Source organism: Mytilus edulis, chromosome 8 (assembly GCF_963676685.1).
Source record: "Mytilus edulis chromosome 8, xbMytEdul2.2, whole genome shotgun sequence".
Classification (NCBI taxonomy): Eukaryota; Metazoa; Mollusca; class Bivalvia; order Mytilida; family Mytilidae; genus Mytilus; species Mytilus edulis.
In genome coordinates this window covers 47,980,325-48,001,729 of record NC_092351.1, presented here as the reverse complement: position 1 = coordinate 48,001,729, position 21,405 = coordinate 47,980,325, and the positions used below count along the sequence as shown (strand labels likewise).

The following is a 21,405-nucleotide window of genomic DNA, read 5'->3' as shown; positions in this document are numbered from 1 at the left end:
GACTTTTGTCTCACAAAATTGACTTTTGTCTCACAAAATTGACTTTTGTCTCACAAAATTGACTTTTGTCTCACAAAATTGACTTTTGTCTCACAAAAAATCAATTTTGTCTCACAAAAATCAATTTTGTCTCACAAAAGTCAATTTTGTCTCACAAAAGTCAAATTTTGTCTCACAAAAGTCAAATTTTGTCTCACAAAATTGAATTTTGTCTCACACTATTGACTTTTGTGTTTTAATTTCCATATCAGGTAACAAAAGTCAATTGTGTATGCAAATAAGTTTATATTTGCATACCTTTTTGGACAAAATTGACTTTTGTCATGACAAAAACAAATTTTGTCTACAAAAATGAATTTTGTCATCACAAAATTGAAGTTCTCATAAAACAAGTCTGTATCACATAGTTTTGTAAGACAAAAATGATTTTGTTATGACATAATTGAATTTTGTACAAAACCACCATAGTCCCATTCGGCGCGCGCCCATTTTTTGCCTGATTAAATCAAATATGGAATAAAAAATAAGCCTTCATGTGCTACTTTTTGAGTTAAATGAGGTCGAAATTTTGTATATTTGCTCAAAATTCGGATTTGTGGCCGTATTTTTCCTTTCGAAAGAAAGACATAACTTTTTTTATTTTAAAAGATAAACTCAAGTTGGTTTTTGTTAAATAATTTGTAATTTCTGCATTTTATAAGTATCATAACAATTTATGCATTTTTTATTCAGAATAACTCATATTGAATTGAGAAAAAAAACGTCATTTTTTGCTGTATATTTACCAAAATTAAAAAAAATTGCACTATTTATAGTTTTGTGAAATTTGGTCCACATAATCTCCCTGCAATATGAAACAAAATGCCGTTTTGAAAAATAGGGGTCCATGCACTCGTTTTCAAATTAAATCAGTTTGAATGATAAAAATCAGTCGAAAAATGCATCTTTTCCCGATATGTCACAGTTTGACGTCGCGAAAATAACATTTTACATTAGCAACGTCATTACCTCCCCTGCAACTGTATCGTATGCCCTTTTACTTTCAAATATTATATTGCTATACAATAAAAGGATTATTGCATGAATATTGATCAATATTGGGGAATGTTGTCCCTCGTAGAACATATATTGCACTCACAAGCTCGTGCAATATAAAATTCTACTCGGGACAATATTCCCCAATATTAATGCAATAACCCTACATTATCATAAAATATTTGATGCGAAATACTGGAACGTATAAGATGTATGCATGTTGATTTATATTTACGAATGATGTCCTTATACCAATGTTAAAATTTGGTAAACGTTTTGACTAGTTTGTAATATCGCCTTTGAAAACCCTGGTATAATATTGTTTCAGTAATACAGAGATTTCTTTCGTTGAAATCAAATACATTATTTTAAATACGAACGAATCAAACAAGTTGAGATATATAAACACCATAACATGGTGACAAGGGAATGTCACCATCTTAAATAGACAATTTATAATTTACAATAGGAAATGAAATATCATCTCATTTATCATAAATTTTGATTTTAAGCTTGCCGTTTAAGATATATATAGATATTCAGGAAAGGGCAGTGTTCGTTATTAGTATTGGCTTTATTTAAAGTCAGTTTGGCAGGATAAATCTCTTTGGTATACATACTGAAGTCGTCTTTATTGAGAGCCAATATATCATCTAAATATCTAAAAGTGTTATGAAATTTTCGAATCAGATGTTGTTTCGATGGTTCTTTGCTGATTTTAGTCATAAATTGTAACTCATAGCAATGCAGAAACAGGTCGCCAATAAGTGTTGCACAGTTGGTCTCCATGGGAATTTCAATAACTTGTCAAACCTTAATAGAATTTTATGAACGGTGGCAGAAGCGTTTTTATAATTGAGACATAATGTCTGAAGCAAACTTTTGAATATATATTTGTTTTTTCATATTCAGTATTTTTCTGATAAATGAACTTAGTTGTAACAGTAAACTTTCACAGACAGTCAGGGATTGAATTTGTTTCATGGTAAATTTTTAAACCTATATAAATTGATTGTTATGAAACTTTGACAAACGCTTACCATCAAGATCAAGAGATAGCATCTGAAGAAAAAGTTTAATAATTCTGTATTTTTCCGGATAAAGAAACTCACTTTTTACAGTTAACATTGCATATTTACACTGTCATATATGAAAAGGTATTTCGGAGCTATGATAAGCGATTTGTACTTTTCTTTAACCGTTTAAAATTTCCTTTGGTATTGTCTTTGCACATTGTTGAAGGCCGTACGGTGACCAATAGTGTTGTTAATTTCTGTGTCGTTTTGGTCTCTTTTGGAGAGTTGTCTCATTTGCAATCCGGCTACATCTTCTTATTTTATATTTAAAAGTATTTTGTCTGAAAGACTAATGCAAAAATATGTGTGCTTGATGACGTGAGCAACGAAGAATATCTGCGGACTTTTTCCCACAAAGTAATCTTCACCTGCAATGTCTATATATATTCCATTCTCAATTTTATATGATAGAACCAACTATTGCGGAAGTGAACACATCATTTGTTTCCGTTTTAAACGGTAACAGTCCTTTGGTCGTTCTTAGAAAATATCAAAAGTCAAAATAAATATTTTAAAAATTATAGTCGTGGTAACATATTAAAGAATTGTGAAAAACTGGGAGACTATTCTTGACTTACTTTTCACCGATGTGATTGGTGACGATGACTAAATTGACGCTTTAATAGACAAACTTGCTAGTAGTTACTTTGTCGATGCTGCTGTTCAGCTTGGATTATTAAGAAGTCTTGGTATTTACAACACTGCTGTTACATTGATAGGTCTTTTTAATTAAAATAAAATATATAATGAGTAACAATGTGTATGTTAGCTAAATCCTTTTTATGCCCCACCTACCTACGATAGTAGAGGGGCATTATGTTTTCTGGTCTGTGTGTCCGATCGTTCGTACGTGCGTCCGTCCGGCTGTCCGGCTTCAGGTTGAAGTTTTTGGTCAAAGTAGTTTTTGATGAAGTTGAAGTCCAATCAACTTGAAACTTAGTACACATGTTCCCTTTAATATGATCTTTCTAATTTTAATGCCAAATTAGAGTTTTTTTATCCCAATTTCACGGTCCACTGAACATAGAAAAGATAGTGCGAGTGGGGCGTTCGTGTACTGGTGACACATTCTTGTTTAAATTATTTCAGGGAAGAAGTCGGAAATAATTTCACGTCTTTTGCTTTAGATTTTTTGGCACTGAACATGTTTCACGATTCCTTAAAACATGTGATCTGCTATATGAAAATTATAATTATGTTTAAGACGAATTACATCTAATCTGTAATTAGATATAGGAATATGTGGTATAAGAGCCAATCAGAAAATTCTCCGTCCAAGTAACAATTCATATAGGTGAACCATGATTGTAGATCAAGGTACGGCCTTCATCGCGGAGTCCTTGCTCACATCAAGAAGTGACTATAACTCTATGCCATCTTGTGAATGTTTTTCTTGTGAAGTAGACACTGATTAATTTTTTTCTCTATTAGGTCTTGGTACATTTCGATGGGTTTTTTTTTAGAAAAAGGACCAGACGTCCTTTGACAAAGCCCTGACTCACTATTTTTTTAATCATAGATAAACATGACGTTTTATAAATAAAATTGAGAATGGAAATGGGAAATGTGTCAAAGAGACAATTAACAACCCGACCATTTAACAAACAACAGAATAAGGTCACCAATAGTTCTTCAATGCAGCGAGAAATTCCCGCACCCGGAGGCGTTCTTCAGCTGGCCCTTAAATAAATATATATACTTGTTCCGTGATAATGAACGCCATACTAAACTCCAAATTATACACAAGAGAGTTAAAAGTAATACAAGACTAACAAAGGCTAGAGGCTCCCGACTTGGGACAGGCGCAAAAATGCGGCGGGGTTAAACATGTTTATGAGATCTCAACCCCCCTAGTACATCTAGCCAATGTAGAGAAGTAAACACATAACAGTACGCACATTAAAATTCAGTTCAAGAGAAGTCCGAGTCTGATGTCAGAAGATGTAACAACAGACTACTAGCAGTTAACTGACATGCCAGCTCCAGACTTCAATTACACTGATTAAAAGATTATGTCTTCATCATATGAATATCAGGCACAATCCCTCCGGCCGTCAGGGGTTTAGTATCATACCATCATAACATATATGAGAAGAACACAACCCACGTCATGCCAACAACTGTATTTTTTAAATAAGTCTATTTAAAGGTTTTGTTAGCTTCTGAGGTGAATACTGAAATTTTTGTGCTTTATAAAGAATATTACCATAAAAGATTGGATGTAAAATACATGAACGTATAAGAAGTCTGCATGTAGAGTTATATTTATGAATGATGTCCTTGTACCGATGATAAAATTTAGTAAATGTTTTGACTATAAAGTCTATAAGTAGAATATAGCTGAGAGCCCTTGAATATCGTAGAGTTGAGAAATGTTTTAGCCATACGGGGGTGTAATTGGTATATATAAAAAAGATATGGTATGAATGCCAATGAGACAACTCTTCACAAGAGACCAAATGACTCAAATATTAGCAACTTAAGATCCCTATACAGCCTACAACAACTCGATGAGCAAAGCCTTTATCAAATATTATATGGCTGCTAAATCGGGGAAAATTTATGTTTTCATGATTGAAATAGTCTCGTTTTTCGTGGTTTCTGCTATTGAGAATCATTGAGATGACCGCTGTACAGTCAAATTCGATGTAAATAAAATTGAGAATAGAAATAGGGAATGTCTATCTCTTTGATGTTTTACAAGTGAATAAAGGAACTCCGTCTTATATGAAAATAAGGTAGGTCTGGAAGGAGAAGTGCACAACCTGAAGAAAATTTCTGCTTTCAAATTTAACAAATTATGAGGGGGGATAGGACCTTTATCCGGACTCCGGGATTGGGTGTTTTTATAAGCTCGGGCTTTCGGGATTGACCCTTTCGGGATCTGGGAATCATAAGTTCTCTTTTCGAATTTCGGGATGTCGGGATTTAAATTTATTTAAATTCGGACCTTGGGATTTCGTGTTTATAAGCCCGGGATTTCGGGATCAGGATAACTCTTACCTCCCCCCCCCCCCCCCCCCTCAAAAATGTTACCAATAAGAAACTCCAGCATGTGATAACTTGTTCTTCTCAGTGTGTAACATATTTTTATTGAAATTCAGAAACCATGAACATTTATCGAATTACACAAACTTTATAAATAACGAAGTTGAAACATCATATGCGAAATCACAATTTCTGGTTTTGCCTTTATCGTTATTGAATAATATATTAATACTTCATTTCCGATTTTATTGTAGTTTGATCATCACGTTTCATTTCTTCTTTGTCCTTTGAACAGGAACATATATTTAGACAATATACGTGTCTCAAGTTGAAATATGAAATTTATTTGTATGAGGCTAATTAAGAAACTGGGGGAAATGCGAGGCTCTTATACACTGTTCCTATTATTATATTATCATGTTTAGACTTAAAAAGAAAAAATAATAGGTATATCCAGAGCCCGGATCCAGAGACACATACATACATGTGTAGATACATGACCCATATGTCTCTGGTCCGTCCGCGTAGTAGTTAGAATATTATGACACGGTAACAATTGTACGTTTAAATGGACCGCGCCTGTAACTTAAATTGATTAAATTTTAAACCAATCAGATTTATCGTAATAATTCAGTGCGTTGTGACATCCGGGAAATAAGCGCCTGTCCGTTTCGAAGATCAACAAAACAGATTATGGTATGTTATTTATATTTAAAACGGTCACTAGTATGAACAATAATGCCGTTTTCATTTCACGAAATTCATCTTCAAGCATGTAAAAGAAGAGCAGATGATAATAAATCTATGAGAGATACATTAAATAATGACTAACAACATGAACAAGATACGAACTTAATTTTGAGCAAGACTGAGCTTGTATGAGCGGCACAGGCTCTAGCTGCGAAAACGTAGCTCTTAAGGTCCTTTTGATGATTTTTGATATTTGCGGACCATGGTGCAAGTGTTGTTCGTGAAAGAGAACGAAGGCTATGCAACAGGTTTACATTTTTAACAACATTGAAATACAAATTAATTATTGCATTTTTTACACAAAATTAAACTAATATTAGAATAAAAAGTTTCAAGTTATACATTTTGTATGATATAGGGCATTACAACTGGTATATTTATTGCTTTCTTCTTAACTGACCCAACATGTCATTTCTGGAATCATGTCTTGTTGAAGTCCATACCTTTCAGCATGTTCAGACCTACAATGTATAAAGGTTTACTTTTATAAATTGTTTATAAACTTGGATGGAGAGTTGTCTCATTGGCACTCATACCACATCTTCCTTTGCCCTTTGTAGCTTGCTGTTTGGTGTAACCCAAGTCTCAGTGTTGAAGGCCGTACCTAGACCTATAATCACATGATAATGGTTTACTTTTATAAATTGTTACTTGGTTGGAGATTTGTCTCATTGGCACTCATACCACATCTTCCTATATCTACTAACACCAGGAAAGATCGTCAGTTTTGCACCCCTTTATGAGGTCATTTACTAGAAAGAAGGCTTGTTTGTTTCAACTGCTCTATTAAAAGTTTCCAGCACTTTCAAAATTGTAATCAGAGTGAAGGGTAAAAATGTAGTGTTGAAATATTTTTATTTCCATAAGTACATAATCTTGATTACTGTTCGACTGAGGGAGGGTGACCCTCTTATTAGATTTTAATTTCCAATATATTATGTGCAGTATGAAATCAAGCATTTCACCCATTTGCTCATCACGTGTCGGAAATTTTGATGCATACATTTTAGTCACTTGGTGATGGAACTCACGTGAAATATTTGGTTTAAAACTGTATACAGGAACTGGCCTACTGATTCTCCATTAATTCATGCCCATTATGTTTTGGGTCTGTGTCTTGTTGTCTGCTTGCTTCATGTTAACATGTTCAGGTAAAAGTTTTAGGTCAAAGGAGTTTTTGATGAAGTCCAATCAACTTGAATATTCATGTTCCCTATGATCATGATGATATGATCTTTCTAATTTTAAAGCCAAATTTCACAGTCCACTGAACATGGAAAATGTTTTTTGTGCGAGTGAGCCATCAGTGTCTTATGGATATATCGATACATTCTATTTTCTTGTACATTATAACATTAGCATGATTATATAATACATGTACATGTATCCTTCATGTCCTTTCTCTATTTTATTATATAACTTTGTATACATATCCAAATTGCAAGCGAACCACATAATTGTTACACATTTTGTCTTTTGATTCATTGTAATTACTTGATATTTTAATAGCAACACGAGTGTATTTTTATTTGAATTTATAAGTCAATAAGATAACTTAGAAAACATTGATGTCTTTTGTAGTCTAGCTACGGAAAAAAGACAGCTCTAGCAGGAGGGGGTAGAAAAAAGGGAGGTGCCAAACCAGATTTGACAGAAGAACAGAAACAGGAAATACGAGAAGCTTTTGATCTGTTTGATACAGATGGCTCAGGAACAATAGATGCCAAAGAATTAAAGGTAAATAGATGTTCCCTCTAAATCTTGTTTCTGAAAATTGGTTCAATTATTTTAAAATATATATAATAAGCTGGTAAGGAATGTGAACATTAGTAAGGTTTGCTGGTCAGTTCCCACCTTCTTAATCTACATTTTACAGTAATGGGAGTATATTATGTAACTTATTATAAATAAACATATAAAGCACCATACATGTGCATGTACATGTATATACATTGTATATTTGTGTTGTTTGTTGTATTCTTTAAACTTAGGATTTATACTATTAATCAAGAAGACCTCACTTTGTGTGTTGCTTGTCTTCCTTCCACAATTAATTAATCATCATGCTTCTGTGTCCTAAAGGTACCATGCATAGTCGCATTTGTCATCCTCGCTTATGATTATTTCGTTTGGGTTCTTTTGGGAGAAAAGCAAAACTAAAGGTGTCCGGATATTGTTTCTGTCATCTGACAGACTTTTAAGTCATAGACAACTTCTGTTTAGGACTCTTAATTTGTAATTAATTTTCAAAGGTACTTGGGGACAATTATATTCACAATTTTCTCTACACTAAAACATATACTACATGTATTATAAATAATGTTTATTTGCTATTTACCTTCATTTCTAGTTAATTATCCACGGCGGTCACTAATATAGATAGTCTCTTTAATCTGTATATTATATCAGTGATTGCCGTGGCTGATTAAAAGTTAATAGCAAATATATTTTACTTACATTATGTATGTTTATTATATATATAGGAATACGCAAAATCAAATTGTCCTCAGTGTCCAAGGCCAAGTACCTATGACTTTTGATACCCTTCCTGTAATTCTCCAGATATAAAATCTTTTATAAAAGTTCATCCTACAACATTTTACATACTTTCAACCATACTCTAAATGAGGCAATTTCGCAGGTGTGATTAAGTAATGATGTAAATTAAGGGAATCAATTATTTGAATTGAGCCCATTTCTCTGAAATTGTTGATTAGATTTCAATGAAACATTCCATTCATGTTTATTACTTAGCCTGATTGTGCTTTCCCTAATTATATTATGTCCTTTTTTTGTATACATTTATCATTGAATATTTTGCATCTATATTTGTACAGTTTTATTACATGGTAAAAGTCTTACCATTTTAACTCCAAGTGTTGACTTACAATGACTTATACTATCAAAACTACTATAAAGGTGTGACATACAAATGTACATGTATCTCTATGTCATTGTATGTCAACAGATAAATTTATGTAGGAATGTTTGAAAATTCTGAATTTACCATACACAATTTAAACATTGTTAAAAAGTAATGGGGCTATAACCATGATTACAAAATGTAAATAACAAGTATTTTATGTTATAGGTAGCTATGAGGGCATTAGGATTTGAGCCAAAGAAAGAAGAAATAAAGAAAATGATACAAGAGATAGATAAAGATGGATCAGGTTTGTTACAAAAAATGTACCATGTCATTTCACATACAAGGCCAATGAATTAAAGTACTCTGTTTAGCATGTATAGGGTTACCTGACCCTCCCCAAATTGAATTCTCTATATTACTGACCCTAACCCATTTATTTCCATCGTAACTGGTCTCAATAGCTCAATAGAAGAGGGATGAAAGATACCAAAGGGACAGTCAAACTCATAAATCTAAAACAAACCAACAACGCCATGGCTAAAAATGAAAAAGACAAACAAACAACAGCACACATGACACAACATTGAAACCTGAAGAATAAACAACACAAACCCCACCAAAAAACTAGGGGTGATCTCAGGTGCTCCGGAAGGGTAAGCAGATCCTGCTCCACATGTGGCACCTGTCGTGTTTCTTATGTGATAACAAATTCAGTAAATAGTCTAATTTGGTAGGTCACATTCATGAAATGGAAGGGGATTGTAGTTACGACGTAAGGAACATATCCGATTTCATTTGTGAAACATTTTATTCCACAACGGTCAACCAACTTGTGATGGCGTCCGTTAAATTTACGAAGGGATGATTTCAACTTCACCATTTGGAACTCTTGGTTTAATATCTTCCTTGTGAGCAGCAACCCTCTATCAAGAAAATCATGATAGGAAATGCAAGTACGGTAATATCGTATCAATTGGGAGATATATACCCCGTATGCAGGTGCTGCTGGAATGTTGCTACTTAGAAATGGAAAGTTCACAATTGGAAAGCTGAAATCATCTCTTTTGTCAAAAAGTCTTGTTTTCAACCGACCCTCATTGTCAATTTCTAGATGTAAGTCAAGATATGAGGCCGACTTAACTGTATCTGTAGTATCCTTTATCTCTAGCTCGATGGGATAGATGCGTTCCACATAGTCACCAAATTTTGAATTATTTAGTGAAAGAACATCATCTATATAGAGGAAAGTAGAGTTAAAGGATATTTCTGACTTCTTATCTTTCTTCCTAAGAAGTTCCTGCATGAAGTCAGCCTCATAATAATAAAGAAACAAGTTGGCAAGTAGGGGGGCACAGTTTGTTTCCATTGAAATGCCGACAGTAGTGTAGTTGGACATCTTATGTTCACTATTGTGCTTATTGAGAGCCATTTTATGGAAACTGGTGACCAAAAAAAAAAAAATTAAAAAGAAAAGACATTCAGACAGGAAAATTCAAAAATTTAAAGTAAAAGAAAAAAATCTCTTTAAAGATAGGGAACTGTTCTGGAAGAAAAGATTTACAGTTTTGCTTTACTGTAAATAGAGGAAAACTGATAAGACTCAACTTGTATGGCAACATGCACAAAACATACATTTGTACATGTAGTATAAAATAATTATCTATGATATTTTTTTTTTATTTTCCATTGTTTTCTCAGGTACAATTGATTTCAATGATTTCCTCACCATCATGACACAGAAAATGAGTGAAAAAGATGTGAAAGAAGAAATTCTGAAAGCTTTCAGGTTATTTGATGATGATGAGACAGGAAAAATCTCATTCAGAAACTTAAAAAGAGTCGCAAAAGAATTGGGGGAAAATCTCACAGATGAAGAATTACAGGTAATTACATGTAGCATTGTTATGATTTATGTCATTAATGTCCACTGGCACATATATCATAGCATAAGAATTCAAAAAAATTACAATCAAACAAGGAGATAAACACAAGGATTTGTACAACTTGAGGTTTACCACACTACCTTCAACAATGTGCAAAATGTATGAGTAATTGATATACCTACCTAAGTCTACCTAAGTGTTTCCAAACGCAGGAGATCAGTTTGCTCCTCTATATTTGGCTCTGGTTCATCGTCACTAACTACACTTGTGCTACTTCCGGTGTTATAGGTGTATTCAGTGTCAAAGTTATAAATCATTGGGTGTTCTTTCCAATGCTTGTCTAGGTGATTTCCAAAAATCTTAACATTCTTTGCGGTCACTACGATGTACTGGTAGGCTGTTCCATACTTCCACTACTCTGTTAGTAAAGTAGTATTTTCTAATGTCTAGTCTGCTTCTATATTTTACCAATTTCATAGAGTTGCCTCTTGTTGTCGAGCTTGTATTACGAGTAAATAGACCTTCTGTCACTTTTGAGTCATATACTCCTGTAGTTATCTTGTATGTTTCTATCATGTCGCCTCTTAGCCTTCTAAATTTTAAAGTTGGAATTTTCAGAATTTTTAAGCGCTCTTCGTATGACAAATCTTTAAGGTTGGGTAACATTTTTGTTGCTCTATGTTGGACATTTTCAATTGTCTCTATATCTTTCTTTTTGTGGGGGTTCCATACACTACTAGCATATTCAAGATAAGGACGGGCTAATGCCTTAAATAGTAGGCAGAAGCTTTTATAATCTAAATATTTAAAAGTTCTTCTAATAATCCCAACTAGTTGGTTTGCTTTGTTGACTTGTGTCTGTATATGTTTATCAAATTTTAGCTTTGAATCTATAGTTACTCCAACATCTTTCTCTGATTGAACTGTTTCTAGTGTTATTTCGGATCCATCGTATGTCGACATTTTATAAGTGCTATCTTGCCCATAATTGGATTTGGTAGAAATTGGAAGTACTTTACATTTGTCCGGATGAAAACGTAATAGCCATTTTTCGCTCCACTTAAACATACTATTTATGTCGTTTTGCATTATGGTGTTGTCGATTTCGTTGTTTATCGCTCTATAAAGTTTAGTGTCATCGGCAAACATGTATACATCAGACTCTGCACATGACGGCAAATCGTTAATAAAGATAACAAACAGAATTGGGCCCAAAACTGATCCTTGCGGAATACCACTAGTAACATCATGCCATTTTGAAAAATTTCCATTAATTTGTACTCTTTGTTGGCGGTCACTCAGAAAGTTCTTGATCCAATTACATGTTTGTAAACTCATGCCATATGATCTTAGTTTGTTGATAAGTCGTCTATGCGGGACTTTGTCAAACGCCTTCATAAAATCGGTATAAACTGCATCTATTGACCCACCACTATCTAAAATACTGGTCCAGTGATCTAGGACTTTTAATAGTTGTAATGAGGTAGATCTTCCTCCAATAAAACCAAATTGTCTATCACTGAAAAGGTTAAAACGGTTCATATGGTCTACTATTTTCTTTCTTATAAGTTTCTCCATCAGCTTGCATATAATGCTAGTCAGGCTTACGGGTCTGTAATTTGAAGCTAGTTTTTTGTCACCTTTCTTAAAGAGAGCTGTAATTTGGCCAATTTTCCAATCTTTAGGTACCGTACCGGTTTTGAATGAGCTATTGAAAATCATGGTTAGTGGGGTATCTATTATATCAGCCAGTTCAAATAATACTTTTGGATGTACCTGATCTGGTCCAGGTGATTTTGAAGTATTTAAATGTTTAAGAAGTTTGTTGATTTCTTTGGTTTTAAAGTTATCATTGCTAGATTTTTCAATATATGGTATATTTTCAATAAATGTATCCTCATTATCATTCTCTACAGTAAAAACACTAGTGAAAAATTCAGCCAGTACCTCAGCCTTTTCTGTATCTGTACTTGCAATAAAGTTTTTACCATCTCTTTTTACATGAAGTTCTGATACGCCACTTTTAGATTTTCGCTTTGCATTAACATAAGACCAAAAGATTTTACAGTTTGTTTTTGCAGACTCTGCTATAGACTTCTCCCGATTTTTCCTTTCTTTAGCAACTGTTGCTTTTGCTTTATTTCGAGCTTTTGTATACCCCCTGTAATTTTCGTTATCTCTATTGTTTCTATATTTTCCCCATGCTCTGTGTTTTTTCCTGATTGATAATCTAGCCTCAGCACTAAGAGGTGTTTTAAATTTCTTTTTTGAAATATGTTTTTTCGGTATATGTAAATTCATAGCATCCGATAATTTGTCCATGAACATGCTAACCATATCTTTTGTATCTTTATTAGCTAGTAATTCTTCCCAGTTAACATTCATATGTTCCTTTAACTTGGCCTTAAAATAGTTAAATTTTACGCTTTTCGAGTTCTCATATGTTAAGTAACATTTAAAGTTAAAAGCTAAAACATTATGATCACTGTGCCCAATCGGGTCTTGATATTCAATATTCTGGATAAAGTTCTTATCATTTACTAATATAAGATCAAGCAATGATGGTTCTTGGTTAATACGATATCGTGTTGCAGGGCTCACACTACTTCAGAATTATAGGGAGAAGTGACTTCTCTTTTTGAAACTGATAGGGAGAAGTGGTGAGATTTGAAAGAGAAGTGCTCATTCGTGCGGTGCGCTACAATGTTTGGATTTTACAATAGTATAAAGGGCCATATGTAAATAATGTTCTTTTTATGTTGTTCAATTCATATGAGTAAAAATTTACAATTAAAGTAACATTTGAAATTAAAAGTTGTTTCAGTTTTACTAAGGTTCTTGTGAGAAACTAACCAACTAAATATCTAGCACTAAAAAAAAAATATTTTAAAAAATGTAAAGAAATTATAATATATCAATTACAATTTAATTAAAAATTATCTTGTGTATGAAATTCAGTGTTTCTCATAAAAAAATATAAAAGTTATTAAGCTGGGCCATAATATATTGATATTAGTAGAATAGTCTCAGAGTTAAGCAACTTTAATCAATAGTTTAAAACAATCCATAAAAAATATAGGGAATTATAAACACCAATCAATTAGATGTAACCAAAAGTCTCTTAATGCGTGTGGAATGCGTAATTTTCCCCTTTGGGATCAATATTCTTCTGTCAGCTGTTCCATCCGTGCGTCCGTAGTAATTATTGTAAAAGTACGGATTTCGGTCATAGCTGGTCCGGTTCAGATCCGTAGTTTAGAAATCGGTCAATGGCGGACAAATGCAAGAAAATTTACAAAAATAAACGATGTTTGTCAAGTTATTTGGAAAGGAACATGACGGTTTTAATGCAATAAATGGATTAAACATTTACTGGAGGCAACTTTTATCACGTTTAAATGAAGTAACAAACTTATTTTGCCGCCGAAATTTAGGTTGATGTACGTTTTCGAGTAACAAGCACCGGGACTTGCACGAAGTGATAAAAAGTTGTATTTTTATCAAATAACCTGCTACACACTGCGAAGACAATGCTTCAACCTCTTTTCTAAAGATAATGAATCGTTTATGTCTGAATTTCTTTAATTATCATTAAAAAATTGATGTTTCATCAACTTGGTAAAAATTGAAAATGTCCGATGACGGAAGCGACTGAAAGCGACTGTCGTCAAGAACAGGGCGACTTGTTTTCGCTTTTGGAGGTCGGGGAAAGCAAAGTGACAGTTGGGAAGGCGACTTCTTCGCCCAAGTCGCCTGGTAGCGTGAGCCCTGAGTGTTGGTTTATCTACCATCTGTTGATAATAACAGTCACGTATACATTCTAAAAAGTTAGTTCTAATATTATCTTTAGCAGACCAAGTTTCCCAGTTTATATCCGGAAAATTAAAATCACCTGTCAAGAGCACATGTGAATATATGAGTCTTCTAATTTGCTAATTTTCACAAGTAAATCGTTTAATGCCTTGTGTTGTTCTTCAGATGAAGATGGACTCTTATAAATACAACCTACTAATAGTTTATCGTTATTCACTAGGTTTATCTTTAAGCAAACATATTCCTTAAATTCATGCTTAATGTCTTTCTCAACTGCTTGAAGTTCCTGTTTTACATAAATAATAATTCCACGAACACTGTTTGTTGGAAAATTCTCAGGAAAGATATCATATCCATCAATTGACAATTCTGCCTTTAAAATACGGTATCTACTATTCTTTGGAAGAACTTCAGTTATTGTTTTGATATCCGGATCTGATTCCTCATTAATAAATCTTGTTTTGACCTCATCAAATTTGTTTATAAAACTATCTGCGTTAGTATAAACACACTTAAGTTAAGATAAAACACTTGCGTGTTTTTGGCCGTTAAAATGCTGGTCACCAATAACTTTAAAAGAATTTACATTATTTACATTGTCATCTTTTGGTATTACTCTTCCTTTAATACCCTTACTATTCTTCTTGCCCAGGGGGGCCCCCGAACTATGAAGTGGTATTTCCCCGATTTGTCATTTTCTGTTTTCTCTTTCGCCTCATTTAATTTTGCTTTGTTTTGTTCCCTCTCTGTTTTAGTCATGTCATGGGTCACACTTATGTTATAAAATTGGCTTTCAGTTCCTGTGTTTTTTAATCTTGAAAGCTTTTTCATTACACTCTTTTTACTTTCGGTATTGTTTAATGTTACCTTCATAGGCCTTGATTTCTCATTATCTTCTGTTTTCTTTCCAATTCTAACAACATTGTTAAAACAGTTGCTATCTGCATGCAGATACTCTAAAAGTTCTGAGAAGAAGTGTTTGTCTGCTTCCTTACGATCAGAAGGAAGATTTTCTGGACTTTCTTTTACCCCATGAATAATAATGTTTTTTTCTCTGCTTGAACTATCTCTTATTTCTGAAAGTAAGAGATGAAAGGTCTTTTTAGGGGTTACAATATTGATATTCAAAGCAATTCTAATGAGAAAACCACTGCCCAATTCAACATGTTTAAGCTAATAACTTTTAACAAAAAATAAGCAATTATTGTTTAAAGTAACAAATGGCAACCACTTGACTACAGGCTTCTGGTTTTAGATTCAATAGATTGGCGTATGGTTAAATATGAAAGTGAGCATCAGTGCTCCTTATCACAACCAGTCAATGGTATTACTTAAAAAAATAACTTTTCAAATTCAAATGGCCTCGTTAGCACTCTCACTTTCACAATTCTTGCCAGATTTCTACAAAACTTATACTATAGGTAAATATCAACAATATTTTGGACAAGTTCTATACTGGTTGACGACAAACTTTAAAAAACAAAATTATGCCTCTTGGATTTAAAAATAAGTGCAACGTGGGGGGACATTGAAACTCTGTTCTTTTATAATTCAGGTTTTATTGGTCTTGAAGCCACTAAAGCCTTCAAAATTTAACCTTTCACCCTGGGTGAGATTAAAACAGTACTGTATGTTATGTTAAATTTTGCTGTATTTTATTATAGGAGATGATAGATGAAGCAGACAGAGATGGGGATGGCGAAATCAATCAAGAAGAATTCCTCAAAATCATGAAAAAGACAAGTTTATATTAGAGACATTGGTGTCATTTGTTAGATCTGATTTATCTCCCTTTCAAATCATATTTTGAATATTGTGAAGCATTTACCACTATTTCAATGGGACCAAAGTATATCTGATATGAATGTGATGTTTGAGTGAGTAAAAGGTGCTGATGAAGCTATTCTGAGTGAAATTTCATTTCAAAATCCACGACTGTTAGTCATGTTAGTGTTATATCATTGACATTTGCTAGAAAAGGGGTTTTCTCTGTATTTAAAATAATTCTTTTATTGATTATTTCCCAGTCAACTTTACTTCAAATGCAGTTTTATATTGTTTTCTTTATATTTTTGCATTCTGCTTTTGAAATACTGCCATTTTATAACGAAAAATAAGAAACAATGTATGTATCTGCACAAATTAAAGTATTGACGAAATGGGTAAGAATCTTCAAATTTTGGTTGGTTTCAATCATAAATTGCTAGTCATCTATACATCACAGAAAACATGATTTAGCAACTGGCATTTTTGACTTTTCTGTCTTTAAAAAAGAAACCAAGTACATGTATGAGCTGCTAGCAAACAGATGCAATTGGACCTCACATACTTTCAGGTTCTGTCTAATTTGAATGTCGTCTCAATTAGATATTTTCAAGTTATTTATTTATTTCATATATATATAAATTTGTACTTGTTATTGTATATGTGTACTTTATTGTAAATAAGTATAAAAATAAATAAATTTTTAATGAAAAGTTAAAGAAATTGTGTTTTTGAAGCATAAATTAAATACATTGTTCATGTAACAGAAAATACTAAAAGTATTTGAAACTGCACATAATCCATAAAAACAATAGATATAAACACAAAAAACAAGGCATAGTTAAACAAGGAAGCCTGACATGGTATAGACTCATACATATTGATAACTCTATGTGAAGATGTTCTAAGTCATGCTAAGGGAGCTACCATTTGATTTTTATGGGGGGGCTAGGATGAAATTTGAAAAAAATAGGCAGGACAGGAGTTTTGAGTTAAAAAAAAAGGCAGGATGAGACTCTTGCAAAAAAAAAAGTCAGGACGACAATTAGGTTAAAAAAAGTCTGGATAAACTAAAAAAAAAAAAAGCAGGACCGAACAGAGTGAAAAATAAAAAGGCAGGACAGAGATTACAGCTAAAAAAAAATGCAGGACAAAATTTTTCATCCTAGCCCCCCCATAAAAATCAAATGGTAGCTCCCTAATATGAAACTAATAGATATAAGAAGATGTGGTATAAATGCCAATGAGACAACTCTCCATCCCAAGTCACAATTTATAAAAGTAAACAATTATAGGTCAAAGTACGGTCTTCAACAAGGAGCCTTGGCTCACACCAAGGCTTAAATTAAAATATTGTTTGTTTGCAGTTTACCGACCGACCCCTGAAAATCCTCCCGACTGTGAAAATTTTATTGCTTTAAATTTGAAGAAATTTTTTTTAATACTTCTATTGACGCGATCCGGAACTTTGTGTCCTTTCCGGAAATGATTTAAAGTCTGGGTCAATTACGCATTTCAAGTTCGGTTTTTCTTAGCTTCCCGTCAAGCGTTCATGTGACCATTTAATGATAAAGCACATGGAAATTGTTTACAGGTATCCATGAAGTCACGGAGGAGTACTTTAGGCTGTCGTCTCGTGTCAATTTTAAGACAAATAACAAACAAAAAAGTTTATTAGTAAACTGTTTATAAAGATTCAGGCACATGTAATGATGTGTGATGATATCATTGACGATGATGCAGCGGATATTCATAACTGACACGATAACCATTCTGTCTCAAACAAATCGGGTACAGAATCTGTGGAGCCTGACTTTATGGAACCAATTTCAGTGGTTAAATAAATCGACAGCAGCTTGAAGTATGGCATATTTTCTACAAATCGTTGTGAAGACGACAAAGATGAAACCACTCCTCCGTGACTTAAATCTTCATGGATATCTGTAAACATGCCTGTACAGAGGAAGGGCTCATTTGAAATGTTAATGGATATAGATCATGCCAAATCAATAAGAAGCAACCCTAACTACGGTACACAAAGATGTATAGAAAATGAATGGTTAGCTTGAAAAATAAATATACTCTCTCTATATTAAATCTATCTTCGATTGCAATGAGTATGCTCCTTTAGGATAAGGGGGGCTGCCCCACTCATTGCAATTATTCTCTTTCTTGAAATATTAAATATACCCAAACTGTGTGACCTGTGTGAATTCAATTAAAACATGTCCTTAGGAGCTATGCTGCCAATTTTTTTTATGCATTAAAAACATTTCCGTACAGACCATTTACTTTTAATGGGGTGCTATGAATTTCACCCCAAACTTTAGATTTCTTTGGTTTTCATTAAAGCCGGAACCGGACTCATTATTGAATGTTCATGGTTCCGCGCGAAAACTTTACGCAGTGTCGGGCAACACAGAAAGCTTTCTCTTGGCTATTTACAAATAATTTTAAAACGTTCGCAAAAATATACAATTAAAATTATGTACAACTGGGTTTTCCTACTTCTTTTCAGAGCATGCCTTCAGGGCAGCTCTGAATCCCTCAACGGTGTTGGTCGCTGTAACTGTTGTTGGTAGGTTGTTCCAGTCCCTGATTGTCCTCGGGAAGAAAGATTGGCCGTAAGTGTCTGTACTTGTTCTTTCTTGGAAGAAGCGGTTTTTACCTCTGGTCCGGTTATCATTCGGTGTCAGATATTGGTGACGGTCTATATCTATAAGATCATGCTGGATCTTAAATAGCATGCATAATCTATTTGTTTTCCTCCGTTCTTCGAGACTTTCCCATTTAAGATTTTTAACCATATTTGTGACACAGCCAGGTGTTCGGTCTGTGTAGTTGTTATTTACAAATCGTGCAGCTCTTTTCTGGACCTGTTCAATTGCCTTGATTTTATTTTGGGCGGTTGGGTCCCATATTGTGCTTGCGTATTCCACTGCAGGTCTTACCATGGATACATACGCAGCTGCCTTTACAGGTTTTGTACAGCCTTTGAGGTTTCTACGTATAAATCCCAACGTTCTGTTTCCTTTGCCTACTGTATTGTCTATGTGTTTATCCCATGTTAGGTTGTTGCTGATGGTTACTCCAAGATATTTACTTGCTTCTTCTGTGCCTAGAGTATGATCGTGTAGCTGGTACGATGTTTGTATCACTGGTCTATTTCTTGGGGATATTCTGATGACAAGGCATTTTTTGGCATTGAAACTCATCTGCCATTTGTTTTCCCAGTCTTCCAATGCTGTTAAGTCCTTTTGAAGTAGTTCACTGTCAGCTTGGTTGGTGATGGTACGAAAGAGTAGGCTGTCATCCGCGAACAATTTGGTCTCTGATGTAGATGCTGTTTCTGGCATGTCGTTTATGTAGGCCAGGAACAGTAATGGACCAAGGACTGTGCCTTGGGGTACTCCAGAGAGTACTGGTACTTGTGAGGAGACAGCACCCTCTAATATCACGCTCTGCTTTCTGTTATGTAGGAAGGAGCGAATCCATTTATTGGTTTTGGGGTTGACGCCATAGTATTCCAGCTTGTGTAGGAGGCGGTGATGTGGTACCTTGTCAAATGCTTTTGCAAAGTCTAGCAGGATGATGTCTACTTGGCCGCTGCTTTTTAATTTTGATGCAATGTCGTTGATGGTTACGATTAGTTGGGATTCGCATGATCTTCTTTTGCGGAATCCGTGTTGTGCATCCGTTAGTATTTTATTTTTGTCAAAGTGGTCCATGATGTTGCTATGTACAATATGTTCTAAGACCTTACACGTGATGGCAGTTAGAGATACTGGTCTGTAGTTAGATGCTAGGTGCCTTTCGTCTTTTTTAAAAAGTGGAACTACAATACTTTTTTTTCAAGTTGCCTTTTTTTCAATGGTTATTTTTTTTTTTATTAAAAATGCACTCTTTAATACATTGTCTTATAAATCTTTAATACCTACATTTTTCTGATGAAAATACTCTACTCATGAAAACATTCTAGTCATAATGACATTCCTTGTTAAAGTGTTCCAGTATTTTATAATTATACCATATTTTATGTCATAAATTGGATAATGACACTATGTTAAAGTTTCAGTTTTGGTTTAAAAGTTTTTTTAACTGAAAATGCCTGTTCATTTGATCAAGGACGTATAACTATATATAATATACGTCCTTGATTTGATGTTGGTTTTCAGCATGTCCAGTGTTTGTTGCTTTAAAATGTTTTTTTTTTCTTCACAAGAAACTTGGTTTAGTGTAACTGCTTGTTTAAACTGTATTTTGGCTGATAAAATAAAATATTTTTCCTACCTACCGACCCTTCAGTCTGAAGGTACAGTCGGAAAACTGCAAACAAACATATTTTTAAGGTTGGCCCAAACAGCAAGCTATAAAGGCTCCCAAAAATAATAAGTGTAAAACCACTCAAACAGGAAAACCAACGGTCTAATCTATATAAATGACAGGAGACGAGAGACATTTATGAACCGTATCAACAACAACAACTACTGAACATCAGACTTACATAGGACAGATGCAAACGATTGCAGTGGGTTTAAAACATAGTATGATAATCAGTGAAACCTAGATTTCTAGAACACATTTAATGTTTTTATTTGAGTTTAATTCTTAACTGTGATAATAATTGATTAGAGAACAACCTAACTTAAATAGATTAAAATGACCTTTTGATGTTTTATGACATCATGTTTGTGTTCAAAGTTTACAAAAAAAACCAAGTATGTTGAGAAATTAATTAAGATTTTGATAAAGGGAAATAACTCTTCTCGTAAAATCAATGAAATACAAATGTCAACCATTTTAAAATATGTCTTGTATGCCTCTCAGTAACAAAAACAAACACTACATATTTTTTAAGGGGCCAGCTGAAGGACACCTAAGGGTGCGGGAGTTTCTCACTACATTGAAGACCTATTGGTGGCCTTCAGCTGTTGTCTTCTCTATGGTCGGGTTGTCGCTTTGACACATTCCCCATTTCCTTTCTCAGTTTTACTACTACAAATTGTAATTAACAGATTTCTTATTTTTGTCATAACATTGCACAGTGTTAGTTATGAGGGTTTTAAACACTTTTGAACATGAGGCGATATTAACAAATCCAATATGGCTGCCAAATCTAAAATGGCCACCAATAGTCAAGAGGCTAAGTTAAATATATTTGTACAATTGCCAACTGTTTAGTTAAAAGTATGCAACTTTGCATAATGAGATATAATGACAATAAACA

At 33.6% G+C, this 21,405-nt stretch overlaps 1 protein-coding gene across 1 annotated transcript; it reads left to right on the top strand.

Annotated features, from left to right (window-relative positions):
- Positions 1 to 5,706: 5,706 nt before the first annotated feature.
- LOC139485772 (uncharacterized) lies at positions 5,707 to 16,901 on the top strand. Its single transcript, XM_071270411.1, has 5 exons — positions 5,707 to 5,795; positions 7,431 to 7,586; positions 8,941 to 9,022; positions 10,417 to 10,601; positions 16,079 to 16,901. The coding sequence occupies exons 1-5, from the start codon at positions 5,793 to 5,795 to the stop codon at positions 16,166 to 16,168; spliced, it is 516 nt and encodes a 171-aa protein (XP_071126512.1). The 5' UTR covers positions 5,707 to 5,792; the 3' UTR covers positions 16,169 to 16,901.
- Positions 16,902 to 21,405: the final 4,504 nt, after the last annotated feature.

Bases quoted from the DNA above. Each gene is read 5' to 3' on its own strand.
- LOC139485772 (XM_071270411.1), top strand. The intron at 9,023-10,416 runs GTTTGTTACAAA...TTGTTTTCTCAG, and splicing joins GATAGATAAAGATGGATCAG to GTACAATTGATTTCAATGAT. The intron at 10,602-16,078 runs GTAATTACATGT...ATTTTATTATAG, and splicing joins TCACAGATGAAGAATTACAG to GAGATGATAGATGAAGCAGA.